This window comes from Bos javanicus, chromosome 19 (assembly GCF_032452875.1).
Source record: "Bos javanicus breed banteng chromosome 19, ARS-OSU_banteng_1.0, whole genome shotgun sequence".
Lineage (NCBI taxonomy): Eukaryota > Metazoa > Chordata > Mammalia > Artiodactyla > Bovidae > Bos > Bos javanicus.
This window is the reverse complement of record NC_083886.1, coordinates 57,316,452-57,341,231: the sequence shown is the minus strand read 5'-3', so window position 1 is coordinate 57,341,231 and position 24,780 is coordinate 57,316,452. Positions and strand designations below refer to the sequence as shown.

Below are 24,780 nucleotides of genomic sequence, written 5' to 3'. Positions count from 1 at the left end.
TCAGGGTCTTTTCAAATGAGTCAGTTCTCATCAGGTGGCCAAAGTATTGGAGTTTCAGCTTCAGCATCAGTCCTTCCAATGAACACCCAGGACTGATCTCCTTTAGGATGGACTGGTTGGATCTCCTTGCAGTCCAAGGGACTCTCAAGAGTCTTCTCCAACACCACAGTTCAAAAGCGTCAATACTTACGGGACTCAGCTTTCTTTATAGTCCAACTCTCACACCCATACGTCTGATGTGATGTGAGGGGGAAGGAGTCTTGGTGTTTAACTGGGCGTCTGGTGCCCCCTGGTGGTGCAGATGGGTTCCTGTCCCCTCAAAGCCAGAGAGGAGTCTCTGCTGACTGCCTTGCCCCGGCTTGACCCCCTGCAGACGAGCTGGACCGGAATGTAATGAACCAGACCGTGTCATCACCCCCACCGCCCCGGGGTGACCTGGGTGCCCCACAGAACCCCAATGCCAAGGCTGCTGGGTCCCGGAAGATCCACTTCAACTGGCTGCCTCCTCCTGGCAAGCCGACAGGGTACCGGGTAAGGTGGGGGGCGACGAAGGGGGTGGATGGGAGGCCGGGCATATGCTGCAGAGGTGGGCCTGCTGAGGCCAGAGAGGGCCCCAGGGAGAGGAAAGGACGTGCTTGGCCTCAGTGGGTGGGGAACCCCCATCGGCCCCTGGGGGAGGAAGAAGTCCCTGGAATGTGGCCCCCAGAACCCAGAAACACCTGTGCCCTATGCCAGCCCTGCTGCGTGCGCCTGGCAGGGCACTCAATCCCTCCACGTCTGTGTGCCCACGGGACTGTAAGGGCAGGGCTCAGCGGAGGGACGGTGGGCTCTGCCAGCTGCTCCCCGCTGACCAGCCCCACCCTGGGCACAGGTGAAATATTGGATCCAGGGTGACTCCGAGTCTGAAGCCCACCTGCTTGACAGCAAGGTGCCCTCAGTGGAGCTCACCAACCTGTACCCATATTGTGACTACGAGATGAAGGTGTGCGCCTACGGGGCGCAGGGCGAGGGCCCCTACAGCTCCCCGGTGTCCTGTCGCACCCACCAGGAAGGTGAGGCCTCACCACATCCATCCCTGGCCACCCTGATGCCAGCCTGCCCAGCCCTGGCCCCGCCCAGAACTCTGGCCTCTTGTCCGCTGTTGACAGTGCTCTTCCTGCACCCTCTCTGCCCCACCCAGTGCCCAGCGAGCCCGGGCGTCTGGCCTTCAACGTCGTCTCCTCCACCGTGACCCAGCTGAGCTGGGCCGAGCCGGCTGAGACCAACGGCGAGATCACAGCCTACGAGGTCTGCTACGGCCTGGTCAATGAGGACAACCGTAAGGACCCGCCCTCCTCTTCTGCCCCCAGGGAGGGAAGGGGGTGGAGAACGGGAGGAGGTCACGGAGTCCAGGTCAGTGGATGAGCCCCCACTCTGGTTGCCTGGGGGCATCATTAGGTTTGTGGTCAGGTTTGGGATTTCTTTGGAAGGAATGATGCTAAAGCTGAAACTCCAGTACTTTGGCCACCTCATACAAAAAGTGTTAACTCATTGGAAAAGACTCTGATGCTGGGAGGGATTGGGGGCAGGAGGAGAAGGGGACGACAGAGGATGAGATGGCTAGATGGCATCACTGACTCGATGGATGTGAGTCTGGGTGAACTCCGGGAGTTGGTGATGGACAGGGAGGCCTGGCGTGCTGCGATTCATGGGGTCGCAAAGAGTCAGACACGACTGAGCGACTGAACTGAACTGAACTTGGGCTGAGTTAGTTGCATTCCAAAGCAGAGCCCAGAAGCTCCCAGGGCAGGTGAGGATGGAAGGCCTGAGGTTATGTGTGTGCAATGGGGTCACAGGTCCAGAGTGCCAGCCCACACAGGTCAACGAGAGTGGCTCCATTCTACACGGGTCTCTTCAAGCCAGGGTGGATAGATTTAGCAAATAAAAAGCAGAGGACTCCCTGAACTTCAAACAATTTTTCTAGTACATTTTATGCAACATGTTATCAGAGCACCTGGCAGAACTCTCTATTTTTCTCCCGCAGAACTCTCTATTTTTCTCCCGTCCTGGAAGGGAGAGATGACCCCTGCACTTGTCAGGATGGAAAACTTTTCAAGGGAACTCAGTCCCCCGCTCTTGCCTGGTGCAGGGCCCTCCTCTCTGCATCGTCACCTGTTGAGTCCATCCCAGGGATGGAGAGCTTCCCACCCCCAGATACAACCTGTGAACCCTAAAGTGGGTCAGGCTTAGCACTCCCAGGTAGCCCAACAGGGCAGAGGGCAGCAGGATTGTTCTGGGCCTCAGGCTCCTTGCTCTGTTCGCCTGGCCGACCAAGCACAACCTTCTCAGCCGCTGCGTCACACCTTGGCTCCTTCTGTTGGCGACTCCTGGTCCACCCCTGGACCACTGTCAGGAAGTCTTTTCTGGCCTGGCCTTTAATCTTAACCAGGCGTGACTGGTTTTGGCCCACACTCTTAGCTCTTGCCTCACAAACGTATGAGGAAGCCCTCCTGACCCAAGGGCATCAGCCCTTTGGGGTGGTCCCCTTCCCTTCTCCCCCTGGCAGACAGATGCGACGGGGTGGACCCCACCTCAGCACTCAGAGACCTCCCCCAGGCAGACAGTCCAACATCAGCCAGTTCTTGGAACACAGCCATTCTCTTATCAGACAGCATCAAGCTTCGCAGGTGGGGTTTTCCCCGAGAGCCCTCCTTTGGACCCCTCAGACCCTGGGATATCTTCTGATCACCCAGAGGGCCCCATGTTGTCAGGTCGGGACCCCTAGGCACTGTAACTCACTCAGAGCAGCCTGGGGTCTCTTCCTCCCCGCTCCCAGGGCTGTGTGTCCTCCCTTCTGGGTGTGGGGGAGCTGCCTCACCTCTGCTCCCGGCTAACTGACTCTTGTGCAACCTCCATCCCACCCTGACACACTCAGCTCGTGCAGGCCTTGGCCTGTCCTCCGCTGCAGGATCAGGCCTGCCTCTCACCTCCCATCCTTGCCCAGGTGGCCAGGGCAGCCTTGGCGAGTGTCCGAATGTCTCCACTTTTAAAATATTTTTTATTTATTGTTTTGGTTGTGCCGGGTCTTCATGGGGGCATGCAGGGTGATCGGTCTTTATCGTGGCGCACGGGATCTTTTCAGTTGTGGCCTGTGGGATCTGGGGCTTCCCTGGTGGCTCAGCGGTAGAGAATCCACCTGCCAGTGCGGGAGATCTGGGTTCAGTCCCTGGGTCGGGAAGACCCCCTGGAGGAGGAAATGGCAACCCACGCCTAATTTCTTGCCTGGGAAATCCCATGGACAGAAGAGCCTCGAGGGCTACAGTCCATGGGGTTGCAAAAGACTTAGACACAACTTGGCTGCTCAGCAACAATGTGTGGGATCTAGTTCTTGGACCAAGGATTGAACCCGGGTCCCCTGCATTGGGAGAGCAAAGTCTTTGCCCCTGGGCCACCAGGGAAGTCCCCAGTGTTTCCACTTTGGATTTCCCAACAGAGCATTTGGGGTTTGGTTGGGGACGGTGAGGCACAGGTGGTGAGGGCACTCTTGGCTCTGGAGCCAGACTCGCACAGACGCACGTGAACGTAGGACCTTTACCAATGGGTCAAGCTGACACTAAGGGTGACTTGAGTCTAGTGTGTCTCTGCCACTCAACTTAGCGAGGAACCCCGTGGAGCCCTGGTGACACTTCTCTAAGCCAGTCACACCCAGGTTCTCAGGGCTTGGCCCGTGGCTGGGCATCAACAGTTGCTCGCTCCCTGCCTTGTTCCCCCCACTCCTGGGTGCAGTTCAGGGGCTGCGCGACGGTCCTGGGGCATCCGAGACCAGGAGCAGGCCAGAAGCTCTGAGGCACTCTCCCTGCCCTAGGACCCATCGGGCCCATGAAGAAGGTGCTGGTGGACAGCCCCAAGAAGCGGACGCTGCTCATCGAGAACCTGCGCGAGTCCCAGCCATACCGCTACACGGTCAAGGCTCGCAACGGGGCAGGCTGGGGGCCTGAGCGGGAGGCCATCATCAACCTGGCCACCCAGCCCAAGCGACCCATGTCCAGTGAGCAGGGGGCAGGGAGGCACAGGGCGGACAGGGGCGGGCAGAGGCCCGAGGTCGGGCCCTGGCTCACCCCTCCCCCCACCCCGCAGTCCCCATCATCCCTGACATCCCCATCGTGGATGCCCAGAGTGGGGAGGACTACGAGAGCTTCCTCATGTACAGCGATGATGTGCTCCGCTCTCCAGCCGGCAGCCAGAGGCCCAGCGTCTCTGATGACACCGGTGAGTGGTCTGGGGATCCCGGCGAGGATGGTGGGGATCCTGGGTAGAGGGTGGGGCTGTCGCTGGTGTCCAGAGACAGCAAAGGGGCCAGGACCACTGGGCATGAAGATCAAGACTGAAAGTCCCCTCTCTGCAAAATCGATTTGACAGGCACCATTCTGGCTCTGGGTACAGAGGGGACAAAGTGGACGTGGCTCATAGGACTGGTGTGCATGTCTCTGTGTGAGGACAGACAGACAGACATGGGCTTGGGGCACATGCACACGGGCTCGTGCACATGAGACTGGAAACAGTTGTGAGTGTGGAAGGCTCACCGGCTCACCAGCTGTGCCATGGAGTCAGGACACCCAAGACACCTCCCAGGGACAGGGCTACAGGCGAGGAGGCAAGCCTGGTCCAGGAGCCCCAGAAGAGCCACTGGCTTGGGGGCCCCCAGTGCAGTGCTCCTTGCACTGGCCCTGCTCCACTTCCCTCTTGGATTCCTGTACATTGTGATGCAAAGAGCCCTCGACTGGGACTCCTGGGGTCTGTTTTAGCTCTGGCTTCACTGCAGGATGGCTTCCCTTGTAGCTCAGTTGGTAAAGAGTCTGCCTGCAATGCTGGAGACCTGGGTTCAGTTCCTGGGTTGGAAAGATCCCCTGGAGAAGGAAATGGCAATCCACTTCAGTATTCTGGCCTGGAGAATCCCATGGACAGAGGAGCCTGGGAGGCTACAGTCCATGGGGTCCATGGGGCAAGAGTCGGACAGGACTTAGTGACTAAGCCACCACTGTGGGAATTCAGATGAATCACGTACATTCTCTGCCTCGGTTTTCCGATCTGTGAAATGGGATACCAGTCATACTAGGCTGAGTGAAAATCCACCAGGATTTGTATTTCCTTTTTATATAATTTATTTTTGGCTGTGCTGGGTCTTCATTGCTATGCAGGCTTCTCATCGCGGTGGCTTCTCTTACTGTGGAGCAAGACGGGCTCTAGGGCTTAGTAGTTGCAACTCCCGGGCTCTAGAGCACAGGCTCAGTAGTTCTGACCTGTAGGCTTAGTTACTCTGCGGCATGTGGCATCTTCCCGGTTCAGTTCAGTTCAGTTCAGTTCGGTTCAGTCACAGACCAGGGATCAAACCTGCTTTTCCCGCATTGGCAGATAGATTCTTTACCACTGAGCCACCAGGGAAGCCCCAGAATTTGTATTTTCTTCCTTCCTTACCTACATCAGGTTTCCATGGAGTCAAGCTAGGGTTCAGGGGTCTTGAGGGTTTTGAGGGTCTGGGGTAGAGAGCAGCTGGTATGAATCAGGTTCCTCGGCTTGTCGGCACTACACAGATCTACTCTGGCTGCTGGAACTCGCTGGGGAGTTCCCGGGAGGCAGGCCTGGGAGACATCACTCCCTCCCTCATCCAGACGGGAAGCAGGCTCAGCGCAGAGGCCTCACGGCTCGCGGCAGAGCCAGGTCTCTGGTCCAGGGGGTCTTGCCTCGCCAGCTGCGGCCCAAGCCGCCCTGTAACACCTCCGGGCTGAGGGTCCCGCCTGCCGCCGGGTTCCCCCGCCGCCGCACACCCAGATCGCATGTGCCGGGGGACCACTGGCTTCTTCTCCGCGCCCCTGGCGCCCCCTGGCGGTGCCAACGCGGCCCTTCGTTGTTCCTAAGGCTGCGGCTGGAAGTTCGAGCCCCTGCTGGGGGAGGAGCTGGACCTGAGGCGCGTCACGTGGCGGCTGCCCCCGGAGCTCATCCCGCGCCTGTCCGCCGGCAGCCGGCGCTCCTCCGACTCCGGGCCCCCGGGAGACGGCGCCGCCGATGGGGCCGATGGGGGCACGCGGGGCGCCAGCGGGGAGGGAGGTGACCGGCACGCCCCCACCCGCACCCACCTCGGCTCCAGCCAGAGCCCACCGCGGCCAGGCTGCCTTGCCCGGTGACCCCAGAGCCAGGGGACCCCAGGGCAGGCGTGTGGGCTCTCCCCAGGGCGGGGCCGACTGCTGGGGCTGCGAGGCCCCGGCGGAGGTCGGGTCCGTGGGGGCCTCCTGCCAGGCCAGGGGACCTGTGTTCCAGAAGCCTGCGGGGGTTGGTTGGGCCGTGGACTCCTCCAGGGGCCTCTGTCCCTGGTGGGCAGAGGGAGGCTGGGTGTTTTGATGCCAGGGGGGCCCCGGAAGGTAGGTAGGTAGGTAACCCCCGGAATTCCCAGGGCTGCGGCAGCCCGCCCCTCGGGGCTCCGGGGTCTGCGGCCGGGCCTGTGGGAGTGACCCTGCCCTGTCCCCGCAGAGCACCTGGTGAACGGGCGGATGGACTTTGCCTTCCCGGGCAGCGCCAACTCCCTGCACAGGATGACCGTGAGCACCGCGGCCCACGGCGCCCACCTGAGCCCGCAGCTGTCCCACCGCGTGCTGAGCACCTCGTCCACCCTCACGCGGGACTACCACTCGCTGACCCGCACGGAGCACTCGCACTCCGCCACGCTGCCCAGGGACTACTCCACCCTCACCTCCCTTTCCTCCCAGAGTGAGTGCCGCCTCCTCCCCGGCCCTCCGGCCAATCGTTCCTCTCTTCCAGCTCCTGGAGGCGGGGCGGGGGCTGCTGCCCTCCGCCCAACACGCACACCCGCCCCGCCCCAGCTCACTTGTGTTTTGTCCTGCCCTAGGCCTCCCTCCCATCTGGGAACACGGGAGGAGCAGGCTTCCGCTGTCCTGGGCCCTGGGGTCCCGGAGTCGGGCTCAGATGAAGGGAGCCCCCCGCTCCGGGGACTTGAGAGACTCTATAATCCTGGCTGGGCAGCCAGCAGCGCCCTCTTGGGGCCCAGGTAGTACAGAGGTGGCAGTCCTGCGTCTCCATGGCCGTCCCGCTCCATGTCACCATCCACCCACCATCAGCACTGCCCGCGCCTTCGCACCCTCCATTCCATCCACATCCACGCTGGTGCCTAAAGCGGCCTGTCCTCCCGGGGTGCTGGGCTGGGGCCAGCTGAGGAGGGTGGGGGGCCGGGTACTCAAGCGGACCCCGCACTCACCCTGAGTGCGGTGGGGAGGCGCCGGGCGGCCTAGAGAGGGTGCTGCAGGGCCGAGTGGGCTGCCCGACCAGCAGTCAGGGAGGTGCAGCTGAGAACCAGGGACTACTGCCCAGATAACCCCGCCGCGGGCTGACTGCGGCGCCCCCTGTCTGCAGGCTCCCGCTTGGCTGCGGGTGTGCCCAACACACCCACCCGCCTGGTGTTCTCCGCCCTTGGACCCACGTCTCTGAAAGTGAGCTGGCAGGAGCCGCAGTGTGAGCGTGCGCTGCAGGGCTACAGTGTGGAGTACCAGCTGCTGAACGGCGGTGAGGCCTGGCTGCTGGTGGGCTGACATACAGGGGCTCGGGCTGTCCAGAGCCCAGCCGAGCCGCTTGACCACTGATGTCCCCCGCTGCCACCCCCTGCCTCTCTGAGAGGGCCTTTCCCTTCTGAGTGCCCCAGTGTCCCCTTCACTGCATCCCCTCTTCCACTGCATCCTCACCCATCTCCCTGGGCCTCTCTCCTGATCACTTCCCCCGTGAGGTTTTGCTTAGGGACCCAGGGTCTCTCTGCTGGGCTATGAGAAGTGGCCCTTCTCTGGGCAGGCATGACCTGGGCCCATAAACAGCCATCATACACAGATGGGATTTCAGACTCCACTCACTCCTTGTATGGTGCACAGCCTGAACCACCAGCCACACCACACAAGGCCGCCCCGACCTGCACCCCAACCACAGCTGGTCCTGTCTGGGCTAGGACCAGGTCTGGGCTGCGGCCTAGGGGAGGGGCGAGATCAGGCCAGGGGCTAGGGATGAGGAATGAGGCTGCTCCACGGTCTGCCTCTGTCCCCCACCCAGGTGAGCTGTATCGCCTCAACATCCCCAACCCCAGCCAGACCTCAGTGGTGGTGGAGGACCTCCTGCCCAACCACTCCTACGTGTTCCGTGTTCGGGCCCAGAGCCAGGAGGGCTGGGGCCCGGAGCGTGAGGGTGTCATCACCATTGAGTCACAGGTGCACCCGCAGAGCCCGCTCTGCCCCCTGCCGGGTAAGTTGCCACCCCCACCCCCACAGGTGCCCCCACCTGGCCCTCAGATACCCACCTGTCCCCTGACAAACTTCCTCTGCTGCCCCCAGGCTCCGCCTTCACTTTGAGCACGCCCAGCGCCCCGGGCCCGCTGGTGTTCACTGCCCTGAGCCCCGACTCACTGCAGCTGAGCTGGGAGCGGCCCCGCAGGCCAGATGGCGACATTCTGGGCTACCTGGTGACGTGTGAGATGGCCCACGGAGGAGGTGCTGCCTGCCCCGGGTTGGGGGGCGGAGGGGGAGGGGTGGAGAGGGAGCCGCAGAGGCTGAAAGGCATCTTTCCTGCACAGAGCCAGCCACTACGTTCCTGGTTGACGGCGACAGCCCTGAGAGCCGGCTGACCGTGCCTGGCCTCAGCGAGAACGTGCCCTACAAGTTCAAGGTGCAGGCCAAGACCACCCAAGGCTTCGGGCCGGAGCGAGAGGGAATCATCACCATTGAGTCCCAGGATGGAGGCAGGCTTCTTTGCCCCTTCCCCAGCCCCACCCCTTCTCTGGCCACGCCTTCTCCTGGCACCATCCTCTAACTGTGCCCCCACCCACCCTCTCCAGGACCCTTTCCACAGCTGGGCAGCCACTTGGGGCTCTTCCAGCACCCAGCGTCAGGGGAATACAGCAGCATCACCACCCACTCCAGCACCACTGAACCCTTCCTACTGGGTGAGTTGCCTGGTGGGGGCTCCTGGCTCTCCCCAGGAAACACAGAGCTAACAGAGGAAGGGGTGGGGGGGGGCGGTCAGGACCCAGAGGTGGGTCCTTCAACACTTCTTCCCCTGCAGATGGACTGACCCTGGGCTCCCAGCATCTGGAAGCAAGTGGCTCCCTCACCCGGCATGTGACACAGGAGTTTGTGAGCCGGACTCTGACCACCAGTGGGACCCTCAGCACCCACGTGGACCAACAGTTCTTCCAGACCTGAGCGCCCCCCTCAACACACACACCCCGCCCCACCCCCTCCCCATGTGCTGCCTCAGCTACTCCATCCTTGGACCCCTGGTGGCCCACCCCAGCCGCATGCTGATCACAAGGCCGCTGCCTCTGGCCACAGCACAGGGGCTCAGTGTCCTCTGGACAGCGTGGAGGGGGCAGAGGTCCCAGAAGGCCCTTCTGGCTGCCCCCCTGCCCCAGGCCCCAGCCCCTTTGTAACCAAAGAGCTGGACCCAGCATGACAAGGGCCTGGCTTTGTTCTGCTATAATAAAGGATTTCGCTACTGCTTGGCTCTGCCCCGACCATGTTTCTAGGCCCCGTCCAGAGCAGGGAGCAGTTCTCACACACCCCTTTTCTGATGCCCCAGCACACATCCACCTCTTGAGGTAGGCGGGCGTCAGAGTCAGAGATACAAGTTTATTGAGCACCCAGACAGGAGGGGAGGCCCGCCGCGTGCTGTCCTGCGAGGGCCTCAGAAGCGCAGCACCTTGGCGCCATCAGCCGCCTGGGAGAGGTAGAAGGTGGCCGTCCCATGGTACTGCTCCTGTTGGTGGACGGGGGGTCTGAGCTCAGGGCTGCCCTGGGAGCCATCTCTCCTGCTCCCCCACCCTGCCCTCCCCACCCCGACTCCAGCACTGCCAACCTGGATGTGCTGCATCACCCGAGGAGCGGCAGAGGCCTCCAGCAGGGTCACCGTGCAGCCCCCGAAGCCACCGCCTGTCATGCGGCTGCCGTAAACCCCAGGAGCAGAGAGCGCGGCCTCCACCAGCTGATCCAGCTCCGGGCAGCTCACCTCATAGTCGTCTCTGCGGAGAGAATACGGAGCCTGGAGCCGGCCCCAGCTGCAACACATGTGCTTGCGGGGTGTCAGGCACCCAGGGGCCTCACCTGAGCGAGTGGTGACTCTCCACCATGAGGCGGCCGAAGGCTCTGTAGTCGCCGCGGCGCAGGGCGGCCGCCGCCTGGGCCGTTCGCTGGATCTCGCCCACCACGTGCCGCGCCCGCCGGAAGGCCTCCGTGCTCATCAGGTCCCGGCCAGCTGGGGAGGAAAGGGGCTCAGCAGACCTGCCACCCACGGCCTCTGGGCCCCTGTGGACTCCAGGCCGCTGGCCCTGGGGCATCTCCACTCTGGTTCTGACGAAGCTGTGGGTAGAACCTCGGGTTGGGGAGCAAGGTTTCAGACCTCGCCTCCTCGATTATAAAAGGGGGTACCCAGGACGTCCCTGGGAGTCTAGTGGTTAAGACCCCCTGCAAGTTTCCACTGTAGGGAGCATGGGTTCAGTCCCTGGTTGGGGAACTAAGATCCCACATGCTGGGCAGTGTGGCCAAAAAAGGGGGCATGACCCACCTCATTTGGGATGTGGGGAGAACTCAGTGAGGCAGACACATGCAGAGCTCCCAGTGTGCCTGGCACACGGTGGGTACTCAATAAACAGCTGTTTGAGCCCCATACTCTGCTTCCCTGGCGAATGGGACACTGCTGCCTTCCAGAGGCCAAGACAGAACAGAAAGGACAAGTCCTGCTGGTGTTTTTGCTGGACTAACAGTGAAAGCTCCAAGGGCCAGGAATCCAGAACTGGGGTACAGTGCAGGCCTGCCTGGGACACCCCAGGGAACCAGCAGGCTGTCCAACTGGCTAACGCTGAAGCAGGCACAGCCAGCCGAGTCACTAAGGGCAGCCCTGAACACCGAGGAGAGTTCGCAACTTAATTCCAGGTGCCAGTGAGATTCTGGAGCCGGGGAGGGACAGAGCTGAGCTCTAGTTGACAAAAGTGACCGCCTTGGGCAGGGGCCCCGCTGGGAGAGGTGGGTGCCAGAAGTCCAGCTGGTGGCTGTTAAACGTCAGAGACCAGGAGGGGCCCGATGTGGGGAGGAAGGGGAGGAGGAGGAACAGGTCAGAGACCCGAGGGGGCAGGGGGCCAGGAAGCACTCAGGGGTGACTCTGAAGTTTCAAACAGTGACAAGGGTGAGGAAATAACACACAACGCGAAGTCAGAGGAGAGGTGCCCAGGAGAAGGATGAGTTCTGCCAGGGCCAGGTGAAGGCTCCAGGACCCCGGGTGGGAATGGGGGGGCGGACTCCCATCTGAGTCCTCAGTGAGGCAGTGGTGGCTGGAGTTGAGCTGGGGACAAAGCCTGGGGCAGGCCCAGGAGGAGGAACAGGGCTCTGACCAAGCAGATCCAGCACTGAGGGGGTGGAGAGGACAGCCCCCAGGTTTCTGCGGGGAGCCCCTGGGAGAGCTGTCAAACCAGGTGGCATGGGAGACCGGCTGTTGGATTCAGAGGATTCAGAAATGAGTAGAGAGGAGAAAGGGCTTTCCAGGTGGCATGAGTGGTAAAGAACCTGCCTGCCAATGCAGGAGACGAGGGTTTGATTCCTGGGTCTGAGAGATCCCCTGGAGGAGGAAATGGCAACCCACTCCAATATTCTTGCCTGGAGAATCCCATGGACAGAGGAGCCTGGTGGGCTACAGTTCATGGGGTTGCAAAGAGTCGGACATGACTGAAGTGACTCAGCATGCACACAGAGGAGAAAATGGGGGTCGTGAACATCGGGGACCCTTCCCAGAGGACTGGCATAGGAAGGAGACTCCATTTGAGGATGTTAGAAGACTGGGCATGTTTAAAAGCAGGTGGGGAGCAGGTGGAGAACAGAAAGGCAGGCAGAGAGAAGCACGGTTCCTGAGGGAGATGGAAGCCTCCAGGGCTGGGGCGTGGGGGGCGAATGGAAGGGCCGAGGAGGAGGGGAGAAACGCCACAAGTGCTCAAGGGCAAAAAGCTCAACCACCGTGACCTGCACAGAGCAGGTGGCCTGAAGGTGACGGTTCACCAAGGACAAGATGGTCCCTGAAATGGGCCCCACGCTGCCAGGGAGGGCAGCTCCTAAGGCCAGCAGCCTGGCCCCGAATGGAGGAGGACGAGCTGATCTGCCTGGATCAAGTCTTAGCCCTGCCACTCACTGTACATCCCATCACAAAAAAAGGGACTCCCCTGATGGTGCAGCGGATGAGACTCCACCTGCCAGTGCTGGGGCCAGGGTTTGATTCCTGGTCTGGGAGCATCCCACGTGCTATGGAGCAACTGAGCCCGTGCTCCAGTTACTGAGCCCAAGCTACGGAGCCCAGGAGCTGCAACTGCCGAAGCACTCGTGCCTAGAACCACCTCAGTGAGAAGCCTGAGCACAGCAACCAAGAGCAGCCCCGGATCGCCGCAACTAGAGAAAGCTCATGCAAAGCAACAGAGACCCAGGGCGGTCAAAAATAATAAATAGATAAAGACTTTTTAAAGATGAGTGTAATATCTGTCCTACAGACTTGTGAGAGAATTCAATGAGTTAATGTGTACATGACCTTTAAACTGTTCAACAGACTACCTTCCTGGCCATGTCTATCTGGAAACTTAAAAATACATGTTATCTTTTGATCCTGTGATCCTACTCCAAACAATCTAATCCTGAGAAAACAGGAGGAAAACGCAGAGAAATAATTATGTATAAAAACATCCCTCGTGGTGTTAGATGTGATTATCAGAAACTGATTAAGTAAATTGACACCTATATGCTGAAATGCTACAGTAGCTTTAAAAAGCCATGTTGATGGGGACTTCCCTGGTGGTCTAGTGGCTAAGACTCCGTGCTCACAATGCAGGGGGCCTGGAACCAATGAATGTTCCCTGGCCAGGGAACTATTAATAGACCTCACATGCTGCAACCAAAGATTCCACAGGCCGAAACTAAGGCCCCAGGCAGCCAAAAAAAAATTGCTTCCAGTGGGAGGGTCTGGGGAAGGGGTGGCAGGCACCATGTGGGACCTCAAAGGTGGCAAGAAGCAGCCCCTGATGCATCCCAAGAAGCAAGCCAAGGAGATGGGACAAGGAAGATAAGGCATTCAAACACAAACAGGAGGAGGAGCTAAAAGCCAAAGCCGAAAGGCCCCCTGCCCACAGGAGGAATTAAGAAAATCTGGCCAAAAAATGTTCCTTGTGCCTGAGGCAATGATGATTCTTACTTCCGTTCCAGTTTAAACATCTGGACTCCCTGCCATTAACATCTGTTGCCACCTACAGCTACAATGAAGTGTCGTCTTGTCTTGGAACCTATTGTACATTTAAGAGTAAACTTTTGGGGTCGGGGGGAAGCCATGGTGATGACCGGCCTTTTCTGGTATAGGAAGTGTTCTGAGAGAGTTCAGGGCAATAAAAGGGCAGATAGCAACACTGTATTTGCTTAACTTTGAAAATACAGATGATGAAACCAACACAACAGTGTAAATCAACCATAATTCAATAAAAAATTTTTAAGTACTTTTAAAAAAGAAAATACAGGTACAGAAAACCACTAAAGGAAATACATTAAAATGCTAATAGTAGAACTTCCCTGGTGGTCCAGCGGTTAAGAATCCGCCTGGCGATGCAGGGGACACGGGTTCTATCCCTGGTTCAGGAAGATTCCACATGCCAGGGAACAACCAAGCCTGTGCGCTTGATTGCACAGGGTTGAGCCTACTGAGCCCATGGGCTGCAACTACGGAAGCCCGTGTGCCTGGAGCCTGTGTTCCACAAGAGAAGCCTGCACCTCACAAGGAAGCAGCCCCTGCTCACCGGAACAAGAGAAAGCCTGCCCACATCAGCAAAGACCCAGTGCAGCCAAAAAAAAGCTTAGTGGCTATCTCTGGGTAGTGATCTTATCGCTTGTTATTTTCTTCTTTGTCCTTTTCTGTATTTTCCACAGTGCACATTAAATTCTTAGATTATAAAAAACGATATTGAGATATCAAGCATTCCTACATTAGCCAGGTCAGGAGGCCCCGCCCCACTCCGCCCAGCCCCACCCCACCCCACCCCACCCCACTCAGCAGCCCCAGCAGTCTCCAGGACAGAGCATACACAGCCAGCCCTCACCCTCCACTCACCCTCCAGCTCCTCCAGCTGTACCTCCCGAAGGCTCTCCTTGCCCAGCGCCCGGGCCACCTCTTCACACTGGCGCCGCCGCAGGGGATACTCGCTGGAGCCCAGTGAGTGGCGAACGTTGGAGTTGGTGATGAGCACGGCCAGCTTGGGGTCCGACAGCGGCACCAGGCTTGTCTCCAGGGACCTGGGGCGGAGATGGAGGGGGGGGGGCAATGACAAGGCCGGGCGTCTGCTTGCCACGCAGCCTCCATCCAGGAGCTCCTATGAGGTGGGAGGTCCAAGGGGAGCCCCTGACCTGCAGTCAATGAGCAGCGCGTGGCCTCTCTGCCCCAGCAGTGCGATGAGCTGGTCCATGATGCCACAGGGCACCCCTGCGAAGCTGTGCTCGGCCCGCTGACACACCTGGGCCCGGGCAGCTATTGTCCCCGAGTCTGCGGCACAGGGCGAGGTGGGGAGCCTGGGGCCCAGGAGGGGACACTAGGGGTTCGCGGGTGGGAGCAGCAGTAGCTCCAGGGACGTTCCAGGGAGATTCACCACCTACCCCGCCAAGGCCACAGTTGGGGTGGGAAGCTCTGATCACAGGACCTCGGGGAAGGAGGGCTGGGTGGGGGCTGGGAGGTACCTGGGCAGAGCTGCTGTAGGAAAGTATACGTGGCCACTTCCAGGGACGCCGAGCTGGACAGCCCACCCCCCAGGGGCACGGAGCTGACCACCACTGCGCTGAAGCCAGGGAGGGGGGCAGCTGCAGGGTAAAGAATGGATGACGGTAAGACGGGCCACCAGGGAGGATGAACACAAGAAGGGAATGTGTTCTGGTGCAAAGGGAGGCAACTGCCAGGCAGCTGCTGCTGGGGGAATGTGTCTCAATTGTCAGAGGTCACCAACCTGCTGGGCCAAGGGGTCCGCTGCCCTCAACCCGCCCACCCTGAAGGTCCTGAGACAGTCTCCCAGTTCTCAGAATTCAGGGCTCTGGAGACCAACACTTTGGGGTTTGAACCCTGGCTCCTCCATCGTGGGATGGGCAACCCAGGGCTAGTTCTGGAACCTCTGGGGGCATCAGTCTCCTCACCTGCCCATTGAGGAATCTCTACTCTGCACGCCTACCCCGCAGTGGATCAGATGAGCTAATGGGCTTTGTGGCTGAGGCAGGAATCTGACCCAGCCCGGAGCCCCATACCTGGGTAGTGCTGAATCACTCCCTTGACATAGTTGGCCCAGTGAGGGGTCCCAGGCTCCAGTGGCCGCTGGCTTGTGGGCAGAGGAAACTGCAGCCGCCGGGGCTCATCAGCATCCTCAGAGGTAGTGAGGAGGGAAACAAGCCCATCCACGCGGGGGCTGCCCACCAGCACTGTCACAAGCTCCAGGGCCTGGCAGGAGAAACAAAAGTATGCAAAACTCCCAACACCAGGGCGCCTGGGACAGAGCAGCAGCTGACCTCCAGGCTCCAGGTGAAGGGAATGGGGAGTGTCCCAGGGAAGAGCCGACGGCTCATCAGGCCTTGGGGGGGCTTGAGTCCTGCCCCAGGGGAAGAAGGGTCAGTGCTTGGGGAGTGCAGACCTGAACTCTGCCCTGAGCGTGGGCTCCTGGCTGTGACGCAAGGGGGAGAGAGAGAGTTCAACAGGGAAAAAAACAACACAACTCCTTTTGGCGCTTCCCCATTTGGAGGCAACCTCAGAGGCACTGTACTCACTCAACTTGCCAGGCTGCAACCGAGGGATGGACACGGCCCCAGGCTAAGGCAGTCCAATCGCCCCTGTGGGACCTTGGGCAGATCACTAGCCGTCTCTGAGCCCCCTCTACGAATTGAACGGGCTGGACCAGGAAGCTTAGGGCTTTACTTCGCCCGGATCTACCCCTACGACCCCCCTTCCGCATTCCCCGACACCGTGAGGAGGCTCCCAGGGAGCCTGGCGAGGGAGATGGCGAGGATCCGCGGTCCACAGCCTACTTCCTCGAGGATTCCCGCCTTCCTGCCTCCCGATGTGGGAAATGCCCCGTCCGAGGGCCTCCCTACGTGCTCGGGCCCCACACGCGGCGGGAGTGAAAGTTCGGAGCCGCCCGCGCAACGGTGCACGCGGAACGCGGGCGCCTCCCGCCCAGCCCCTCACCATGGGCAACACCAGGCCCCGGTTGTAGTCCGTGTGTTCCCCGATGAGGTTGACGCGGCCCGGGGCCGACACGGCTAGCTCGGGCTCAGCTCCGAACTCCTCCAGGAAGGCTCTCCGGGCCTTGGCCAGCAGCTCCCCGGCCTGGGGCTGCTCCGAAGCGGCCATGACGCTCTCCCGGCGGCTCCGCCGGGTGCAGTCCGGTAGGCGCGGGATGCTGGGGCGGGGCCGCGCGGCGTCGGCTCACAGTAGCTGGTCGCGCCGCCCAAAACCGGGCCGCACTGGCCCCGCCCCGCCCGCCGCGCCGGCCCAATCCACCGGCCGCGGGCGAGGGGGCGGGCTGGCGGCGGGCTTCGGGAAGGATCGCTGGGAGCCCACCGCGGCGGGGATTGGCCGGACCGGGAGATCTGAGCTGCCCTTCCTTGGCCTCTGTGTCACACCCATCCACCCAGCCGTCTACCTCGGCCAGAGCTACAGAGCTGGCCTCCAGCACACCTGGGTCTCCCAAAGGGCTCTCCCAGGTCCCAAAGTCCTGAAGAGGTCACCAACCCCTGATCAGGAATCTCTAAGAGGGTGGCCAGACAATCAGTACAGAGATAAGGACTGCCCGAGTTTGGTGGAGTCCCTTCTATAGGCTCCTTTCCTAGAGTGGACCCGCTGTCCCAGCTCCTAGCAATGGAGCAGTCAGGAGGGTGGTAGTGGGCATGGATGGGCCCAACTGCCAAGGCAGGTGCTTCCTCAGTCAGGAACGTTGGTCCCAGAGTCTGGTGTTCTGAATGTGACATCTCCTCTCTCACCAACCTGCATCCTAAACCTTCAAGCCTGTCCACAGTTGGCCACCCCATAGAAACCTTGGAAGGGAAAGGCTGAAATATAAGCAGACTGAAATTAGGGAGGGGAGCTTTGTGGAGGGCTGTGGCCTGGGCTGTAGCTGGGGATCTGATCAGAAGTTGCCCCAGGAGCATTCAAAAGTGAGCTTTGAAAACTCCTAGAAGTAAACCTAAGGGTAAACCTTTGGGACATTGGCTTAGTCAATGGTTGTTTAGACGTGACTCCAGAGCACAAGCAACAAAAGGAAAATAGGCAAACTACTTCATCAAAGTAAAAGACTTGTGCATCTAAGGACCCCATGAAAAAGTGGAAACACAACTCACAGAATGGGAAAAAATAGCTGCAAATCATATATTTAAAGGACTTGTATCAAGAATGTATAAAAGGGACTTACCTGGTGGTCCAGTGGTTAAGAATCCCCCTTGTATGAACCCACATGAAAAGTGAAAGGGAAGTCGCTCAGTCGTGTCTGACTCTTTTGTGACCCATGGACTGTAGCCTACCAGGCTTCTCCGTCCAAGGGATTTTCCAGGCAAGAGTACCGGAGTGGGTTGTCATTTCCTTCTCCAATGAACCCACACGAACGGGGGAAGATAAGCTCTTGTGCTGCAATTGGAACAGTGTACTTCATACTGGGACTTAAATCCATGTACTGGGACTCAACCCTGGAGAAGAAGAGGGCGACCCACTCCAGTATTCTTGCTTGGAGAATCCCATGGACAGGGAAGCCTGGCAGGCTACAGTCTGTGGGGGTCACAAAGAGTTGACATGACTGAATCGACTTAGCACTGGGACTCAAACCCAGTCAAAACCCTGCCTGGGACTTGAACCCATGTGGCTGCAACTCGAACTCGGCCAAAACCCGTGGTCTTCCAACTGAGATCACAGACCTGGTTTCAGGACCTAATGAAGCTCAGGTTCTTGATCGCTCAGCACACAAGCTATTCAGTGAGAGACAAAGTGATAGGTAAGAAGTGGATTTATTCAGATCAGAGAGAAACCGGCTTAACAGAGAGTATGGGCCATTACAGAAGGCGAGTGCGGTGGCCTTGAAAAGTGGCATGGTTAGTTTTTATGGGCTGGGTAATTTCATAGGCTGAGTGGGGTATTATTTCAACTATTTGGGGGAAGGGATAGAGATTTCCAGCAATTGGGCCATTACCCACTTTTTGGTCTTTTGATGGTCGGCCTTGGAACCGTCCTGGAGCCTCTGGGTGTGTCATTTAGCTTGCTGATTGGGAATCAAGCTCCAGTGGAAGTTGACTTGTCTGCCGTCTTGGATCCATTTGATTCTAATTGGTTTATGTTGTGTCCTCTGGCTCTGTCACTCTTTCAAAAGCTGTGCCCTGTCCTTTCAAAAGCTGCGCCCTCAGCACAGCGAAAGATCCCACATGATGCAATGGAGTTCCCACGGGCCAAAACTAAGACTCAATACAGCCAAATAAATAAAAATAAGTAAATAAAAAATAAAGTGCTGAGTCTTAAAAAAAAATCTTACAATAGGAAAAAAGATAACTTTAAAATGAGGGGGGGAAAAGATTAATAATAAGTCCTGGGGATCAATAAAGAAAAGTTTTAAAAGCTAGAAAAAAATGGGCAGAAGATTTGAACATTCTTCCAAAGATGTGAAAGGATGTTTAACATCATTAGTCATTTAGAAAATGCAAATCAAAGCTACAGTGAGATACTACTTTACATTCATTACGATGACTAAAAATTTTTTTTAAAGACAGAAAATACCAAGTGTTGGTGAGGATGTGGTGAAGTCATAACCCTCATACACTGCTGATGGGAATGTAAAAAAATTAAGCAGTGCCATAAAATGCTAATCGTAGAGTTATCATATGACCAAGCAACTTTACTCCTCACTATACACTGAAGAGAATTGAAAACATGTGTCCCCACAAAAACTTGTATACTAATGTTCACAGCAGCACTATCACGTTAGCCAAAAAGTGGAAGTGATCCGAAAGGGATAAACGGACAAACAAAATGTGGCTTATACAATGGAATATTATTTTTTAAATTATTTATTTTTGGCTGGGCCTTCGTTGCTGCAAACAGGCTTTCTCCAGTTGCAGAGAGTGAGGGCTGCTCTTCAGTTGCGGTACATGGGATTCTCTTTGCGGTGGCTTCTCCTGCTGCAGGGCGTGTGCAGCTTGAGGGCTCTGGAGCTCAGGCTCAGTGGTTGTAGCACGTGGGCTTAATTGCTCTGTGGGATGTAGGATCTTCCTGGACCAGGGATCAAACCCAGGTCCCCTGCATTGACAGGCAGATTCTTATCCACTGCACCATTAGGGAAGTCCCAGTGGAATATTATTTAGCTATGAAAAGAATGATGTTCTGATACCTGCTACAGTATGGATGAGCCTTGAAAACACAGTAAATGAAGGAAGCCAGTTACAAAAGACTACAAATTGTATGATTCTATCAATCAAAAATGTCCAGAATAGGCAAATCTAAAGAGACAGAAAGTAGATTACCGGTTGCTTGAGGCTGAGAGAAATGGGAGAATAAGAGGTGATAAGAATACCAACTTCTCTTTGTAGTGATGAAAATATTCTAAAATTTACAGTGGTGATGGTTGCCATATCTGTGAATACACTAAAACCGCTTTAAATGGGTAAATTGTATGGTATGTGCACTGCATTTTTAAAAAAATTTATTTGGCTATTCTGGGTCTTAGTTGCGACACGTAGGACCTTTAATCTTCGTTTCGGCAGGGGGATCTATTTCCCTGAACAGGAATCGAACCTGAGCCCTCTGCGTTGGGAGCTTGGAATCTTAGCAGCTGGACAACCAGGAAGTCCTTATGCATTGTATCTTAATAAAACTGTTTTTTAAAAAACGAGGAATAAAAGCAATTCCAAATTTCATCTAATGGTCTGCTCCTTTTGAGCACTCCTCAGCTTCCCTGGTGGCTCAGACAGTAAAAGAATCCGCAGGAGACCTGGGTTCCATCCCTGGGTTGGGAAGATCCCCTGGAGGAGGGATAGGGATACCCACTCCAGTATCCTTGCCTGGAGAATCCCAGGACAGAGGAGCCTGGCAGGCTATAGTCCATGAAGTCACAGAGTCCGACACGACTGGGCGACTTCCGCTCGCTCGCTGGCGGTAAAGCACAGGCGTTTTTTGGCGTAGGTAAAACAAAACGGTAAAGCACAGGCGTTTTTTGGCGTAGGTAAGACAGAACAGGATAAAGCATGAGTGCTTCTTGGGGCTGGCTGAGATGAAAGGAAACTCAAAGCAGGCCTCCCTACAAGGCAAAGATGCATCCTTGTAGGGAGCAAAGACCCCTTGTAGGAGCAAGGATCCGCTGCTCTTCAAATCATTTACCCATCTCAGCTCTGATGGCCAACCACTCTGAGCCCAAATCTCTGCCCTTACTATTGTGGTATCTCAGTCAGATGACTTATCCTCTCTGAGCCTCAGTTTCTCATCTATCTCCTGGGGCTGGTGTTTCCTTCCTGACAGACTATTTCAGGAGGAAGTGAATGAGATCAGCTTCACTGAGTGCCCAGCGCAGCCTCTGGCACTTGGTAAGCACAGAATAAATATTTGTTATTATTATCAGTCACCCATTAATACATTGTTGGACTCTCCTGCAAGCAATGGGCCAGATAAAAGCCTCTGGCTTTCACTGTCTGATAGTGGATAGTCTCAATCTGACCCTCGTCCCTCACTGAGATAAATGTCTCAACAGAGGAGGAAAGAGTTTTCTAAAAGAGAGGAGGAATTCTCACCACGGAAAAGGCAATGGCACCCCACTCCAGTACTCTTGCCTGGAAAATCCCATGGACGGAGGAGCCTGGTGGGCTGCAGTCCATGGGGTCGAGAAGAGTCGGGCACGACTGAGTGACTTCACTTTCACTTTTCACTTTCATGCATTGGAGAAGGAAATGGCAACCCACTCCAGTGTTCTTGCCTGGAGAATCCCAGGGATGGGGGAGCCTGGTGGGCTGCCGTCTCTGGGGTCGCAGAGAGTCAGACACGACTGAAGTGACTTAGCAGCAGCAGCAGCAGCAAGCAGCTCACACCCTTATTTTTTAATTTCCACTGTTTTATTTTGATTGAAAAGATGTCCTTTTCACCTATCTTCATCTTTTGTATAGTTTCAGTTGTTTCTGGAAAACCTTAATTTGACCCAAGGGCAAGTTCTCCTGTTGGCTCACGCTGGACTCTGAAATACTGATTTCATCTACAAGAACTGTTTACTATCAGTGTTTGAATGCTGTCTAGCATGTTACATAAAATTTGTTCAGAGGAAGTCTGCCTCTGACCTTTGACCCTCCCTCCCATTTCCTGGCCAAATGTCACAAGATTGGGGGGAAGGTGGCACCTTAAAGGGGACACTGCCACCCAAAGTCTGTCCTCTGCTTGTCCATGTGCTCAATTCTTGGTCCTTGGGGCCTCCCTGCTAGACCTGGTCTTTCTTCATGCAGTGAATGTCTGTGTGCTTCATGCAGCTCTGGCTGCATTTACAGACAAGACTCCATTGCAATTACAGACAAGACTGGTTTCCTTTAATTGTGGCATGTGGGATCTAGTTGCCTAAATAAGGATCGAACCCAGGCCCCCTGCATTGGGAGTGCAGGGTCTTAGCCATTGGACCCCCAGTAAGTCCCAAAACTCGTTTCCTGGTAGGGCTTGGGTCCACATCTCCCAAGACAGTCTCTGAAAATACTTGCTCTCAGCAGATGGCTCTCCCTCCCACGGATTCTGGGAGGCATTTTTGTTGTTGTTCCCGGAGGGTTAACCTATCTCCTGATTTGGGCCCCCTTTGCTCTTCTGTTTCATTAATGATGACAACTTCTATAGTATTGATAATACTGATATCGAGTTCGTGGTGGGCCCTGGTGTCAGGACTGAGATGCAGTCTATAGGGCAGCACTGGTTGCTCAGTGCCTGTTCTGAACAGTCAATGCTCCAGACTTTTTTTGTCAAATCTTTTAAAAGGCCCCAGACTTTGCACGGATTGTTTTATTAAATCCTTACAAGCCTCCGGGGTAGGCACTGGTTTTATCTCCATTTTACGGATGAGGGAAAGAATCCCAAATGGATTAAGGAATTCATCCAAGTGGGACAGCTGGGCCTTGGACCTGGGTCTGTCTGACCCTGAGATTGTTCTCTCAGGAATCACCCTGTCCCCAGGAGCACTCTGACCTGCTGTGACGTCCGCTTACTGAAGATCCCAAACTCAGCCTCTTGGTAAGGAGCAGGAGGGGTAGCAGCTCTCCTGGACCCCTGGAGCCCCGTTCCCAATTTGGAAGTCGACCAGTAAGCAGAGCTCTTGGGAACCTGATTTTTTTGCCACCTGGGCCGGGAGCAGATCCAACCTGCTGTGCTGTGGGGCTGCCAGGGCTATTGGGTTGGCCAGCAAACATGCCTAGAGTCTCTGCTGTGTAGCAGGCGTGACTCCAGAGGCCCTGGCTCTGGAGCGCCAGGAGCTTCTCGTCCATCCCTGGCCCCAGGTGCCCCTGCTAAGCAGGGGCCAGTTGCAGGCCCTGTCTTTGTTTGGTGAACCCCACTGTGTCCCTGAAGTTCCTGCCCTCTAGGCTGATGACTACTCTGCTGGCGGCCAGGCAGGGAAGGACGCAGCCGCAGCTGACTCTCCCTGTACCTTGCCCTAGGCACCGCAGCGGGCCCAGTCCCCAGGCCACTGTGGGTGGGCAAAACTGAGACTGGCCCTAGACAGGGCACTGAGCGGGGAGAGGCCCCCGGGTTCAGCCGGACTCTCAGGTTGCATGAAGGCTGGGCCTTGGACCCAGCCCCATCCTGTCCCCTCTTCTGGTGCTCTTGGCTCAGTGCTTAAGGCAGTGAAGAGCTTATGGGAATGGTCCTGGGGGCCAGTGTGTCCAAAAGAGAGGGAGTAGGGAGTAGAGGTTAACAGAGCCTGGGCACCGCCTCCCTGGGGACGTGTGCAGTCCCTCCCACACCTCTCAGCAAAGGCTGCCAGCCCCAAGCTTGCAGCCCAGCAGCCCCTCCCGTCACTGGGGCTGGCGGCTGGCAGACAGCCTCCTCCCTTTCAGCCCACTCTCCCTTCCACTGTGTATGGTCCCAGAACTGCAACTTCCTAAACAGGGGCTGGCAGCTGTCGAAGACTCCAGACCCTGGCTGCCCAACCACGCCCCTCTGCACATCACTTGTGGCCTTACAGCTCCTCCAGGAGTCACAGCCTCACTGAAGCGCTTCCTCCACTCCGTCTTGCTGATAGCAGAGGTGACTGCACAACCTCTTTGCTTCTCCCCAAAGGAAGGGCATTGGGGTAGGTGGGATGGGGGTGGAGGGTCCTCTCCTCAAGGCAGAAGCTGAGATGTGCTGCTCCTGGGCATGCGTGATGGTCCTCACCCTTGCTGGCCACTGCATGTAGTGCTCAGGTGGGGACACCAGGACAGGCTGGGAACACCTCACACGGAAGTCCCATGACTCTGGCTTGGAGTAACAGTGGTTGTCAAGGTGGGATCCCTCACTGCCAGGGACAGCTAGGCAGTCAGCCGGACCACAGGGAGAGCAGGCACCGCTGCCCCCACCCCAGGAAAGAAGACAACAGCCTCTGGCCCCTCCTCACAGCACAGCTTCTATGCATTAAGCTTGAAGCTGTTCCAGCTGCCCCCACCCACCTTGGCCAAAACAGCCTCTGTCCCTAGACCTGTGGACAAAAGGGAGTCCAAAGGCTGGCCACCTGGCCCAACGGCATGACCCGCAGGCAGTGCTGCAAGATTTGGGTCAGCAACCCGGGCTAGGGTCTGTTCTTCCTTCCTCCAGCCTCACCCTGAGGAAGGCAGGTGGAAGGCGGGTTGTTTGTGAGAGTTGCTAGCCAGAAGCCAGGCCCAGCTGGATGGGATGGTCTGGGCCAGTGACATCCCCGAGTAATACTGAAGAAGGCAGGACCACCAGGGGTGAGGGAAGAGGCGGGGGAGCACAGACAAAGAGCAGTCCGCTCAGTTGTGTTCTATCAGAGCCTGGGGTGGGGCTGAAGGAAAGAGGCTGTGACTGCCATGCTGCTGTCTGCACTCAGCAGCCAACTCTTTGCGACCCCATGGACTGTAGCCCGTCAAGCTCCTTTGTTCATGGAATTCTCCAGGCAAGAATACTGACTGGCGTGGGCAGCCATTTCCTTCTCCAGGGTATTGTCCTGATCCAGGGATGGAACCCATGCCTGCATTGGCAGGCAAAATTCTTCACCACTGGCACCACCCGGGAACTCCCATAATTGCCATGAGGTGACTTAAGTCAAGGGATGGGGAAGGAGGGGCGAGGATTGTGTGCCCAGGAAGGGTGCTCAAGGCTCTTGTGCCTCATGGGCCACACCACCCGCAGTGACACGACAGCCACAGAAGGTGTGCAGAAAACTCACCCTTCTCCATGGAAGGGTAGGTTGGCCATAAGCCTGAGGCAGATTGCTGCCCTGCTGCTGTTATCGTTCCCGTGTACAGGCTGGCCTTTGCCTGCAGAAACTTCAGGGCAAGCCCAGTTTCCTGCTGATCCAAAAACAGCTGACAGGGCCGTCTCTACTCTCTGCTGCCCTATTTGAAGGTGATCCAGAAGGGGCCTGCTCTCCATTGAAGCACAGGTCCCAGCATCAACACTTGACACCAGGCAAGCAGCAGTGCTTACAAGGGGCCAGACAGGGGAGCCCCAGACCGCTACTGGGGAGAGCTGAGGAAGGTAAAGCTTTCAGAACATTTCCCCAGAGAAGAA

At 57.3% G+C, this 24,780-nt stretch overlaps 2 protein-coding genes across 4 annotated transcripts in view; one reads left to right on the top strand and one right to left on the bottom strand.

Moving 5' to 3' along the window:
- The window catches only part of ITGB4 (integrin subunit beta 4), a 32,354-nt gene extending 22,828 nt beyond the window's left edge, over positions 1-9,526 (top strand). Inside the window, exons 28-40 of one of the 3 annotated variants that reach the window (XM_061392805.1) lie at positions 374-531; positions 872-1,052; positions 1,181-1,318; positions 3,845-4,027; positions 4,117-4,248; positions 6,505-6,741; positions 6,881-7,039; positions 7,402-7,551; positions 8,083-8,271; positions 8,361-8,516; positions 8,600-8,764; positions 8,861-8,968; positions 9,088-9,526. In XM_061392805.1, coding sequence (XP_061248789.1) covers positions 374-531; positions 872-1,052; positions 1,181-1,318; positions 3,845-4,027; positions 4,117-4,248; positions 6,505-6,741; positions 6,881-7,039; positions 7,402-7,551; positions 8,083-8,271; positions 8,361-8,516; positions 8,600-8,764; positions 8,861-8,968; positions 9,088-9,227 — 2,096 coding nt within the window. In that variant the 3' untranslated portion in view covers positions 9,228-9,526. Of the gene's footprint in view, positions 1-373; positions 532-871; positions 1,053-1,180; positions 1,319-3,844; positions 4,028-4,116; positions 4,249-5,895; positions 6,085-6,504; positions 6,742-6,880; positions 7,040-7,401; positions 7,552-8,082; positions 8,272-8,360; positions 8,517-8,599; positions 8,765-8,860; positions 8,969-9,087 lie in introns of all 3 variants that reach the window. The other 2 variants (XM_061392807.1, XM_061392806.1) reach the window with 2 other exon arrangements.
- A 107-nt stretch (positions 9,527-9,633) lies between these two features.
- On the bottom strand, positions 9,634-24,740 carry GALK1 (galactokinase 1). Its single transcript, XM_061392814.1, has 8 exons — positions 16,252-24,740; positions 15,321-15,510; positions 14,766-14,885; positions 14,439-14,574; positions 14,146-14,327; positions 10,125-10,275; positions 9,880-10,042; positions 9,634-9,780 (listed from the first exon to the last, which is right to left on the bottom strand). Exons 1-8 carry the CDS (start codon positions 16,414-16,416, stop codon positions 9,709-9,711), a joined length of 1,179 nt encoding a protein of 392 aa, XP_061248798.1. The 5' UTR covers positions 16,417-24,740; the 3' UTR covers positions 9,634-9,708.
- Between the last annotated feature and the right edge of the window lie 40 nt (positions 24,741-24,780).

What these genes read in the sequence shown, in the direction of transcription:
- GALK1 (XM_061392814.1), bottom strand. Translation starts at nt 16,416, where the DNA reads ATGGCCGCTTCGGAGCAGCCCCAGGCCGGGGAGCTGCTGGCCAAGGCC. An exon ending in ACAGCTGGAGGAGCTGGAGG is followed by an intron (nt 10,276 to 14,145) that starts GTGAGTGGAGGG and finishes TTTCCTCCCCAG; the next exon opens with CTGGCCGGGACCTGATGAGC. An exon ending in GAGAGTCACCACTCGCTCAG is followed by an intron (nt 10,043 to 10,124) that starts GTGAGGCCCCTG and finishes TTCTCTCCGCAG; the next exon opens with AGACGACTATGAGGTGAGCT.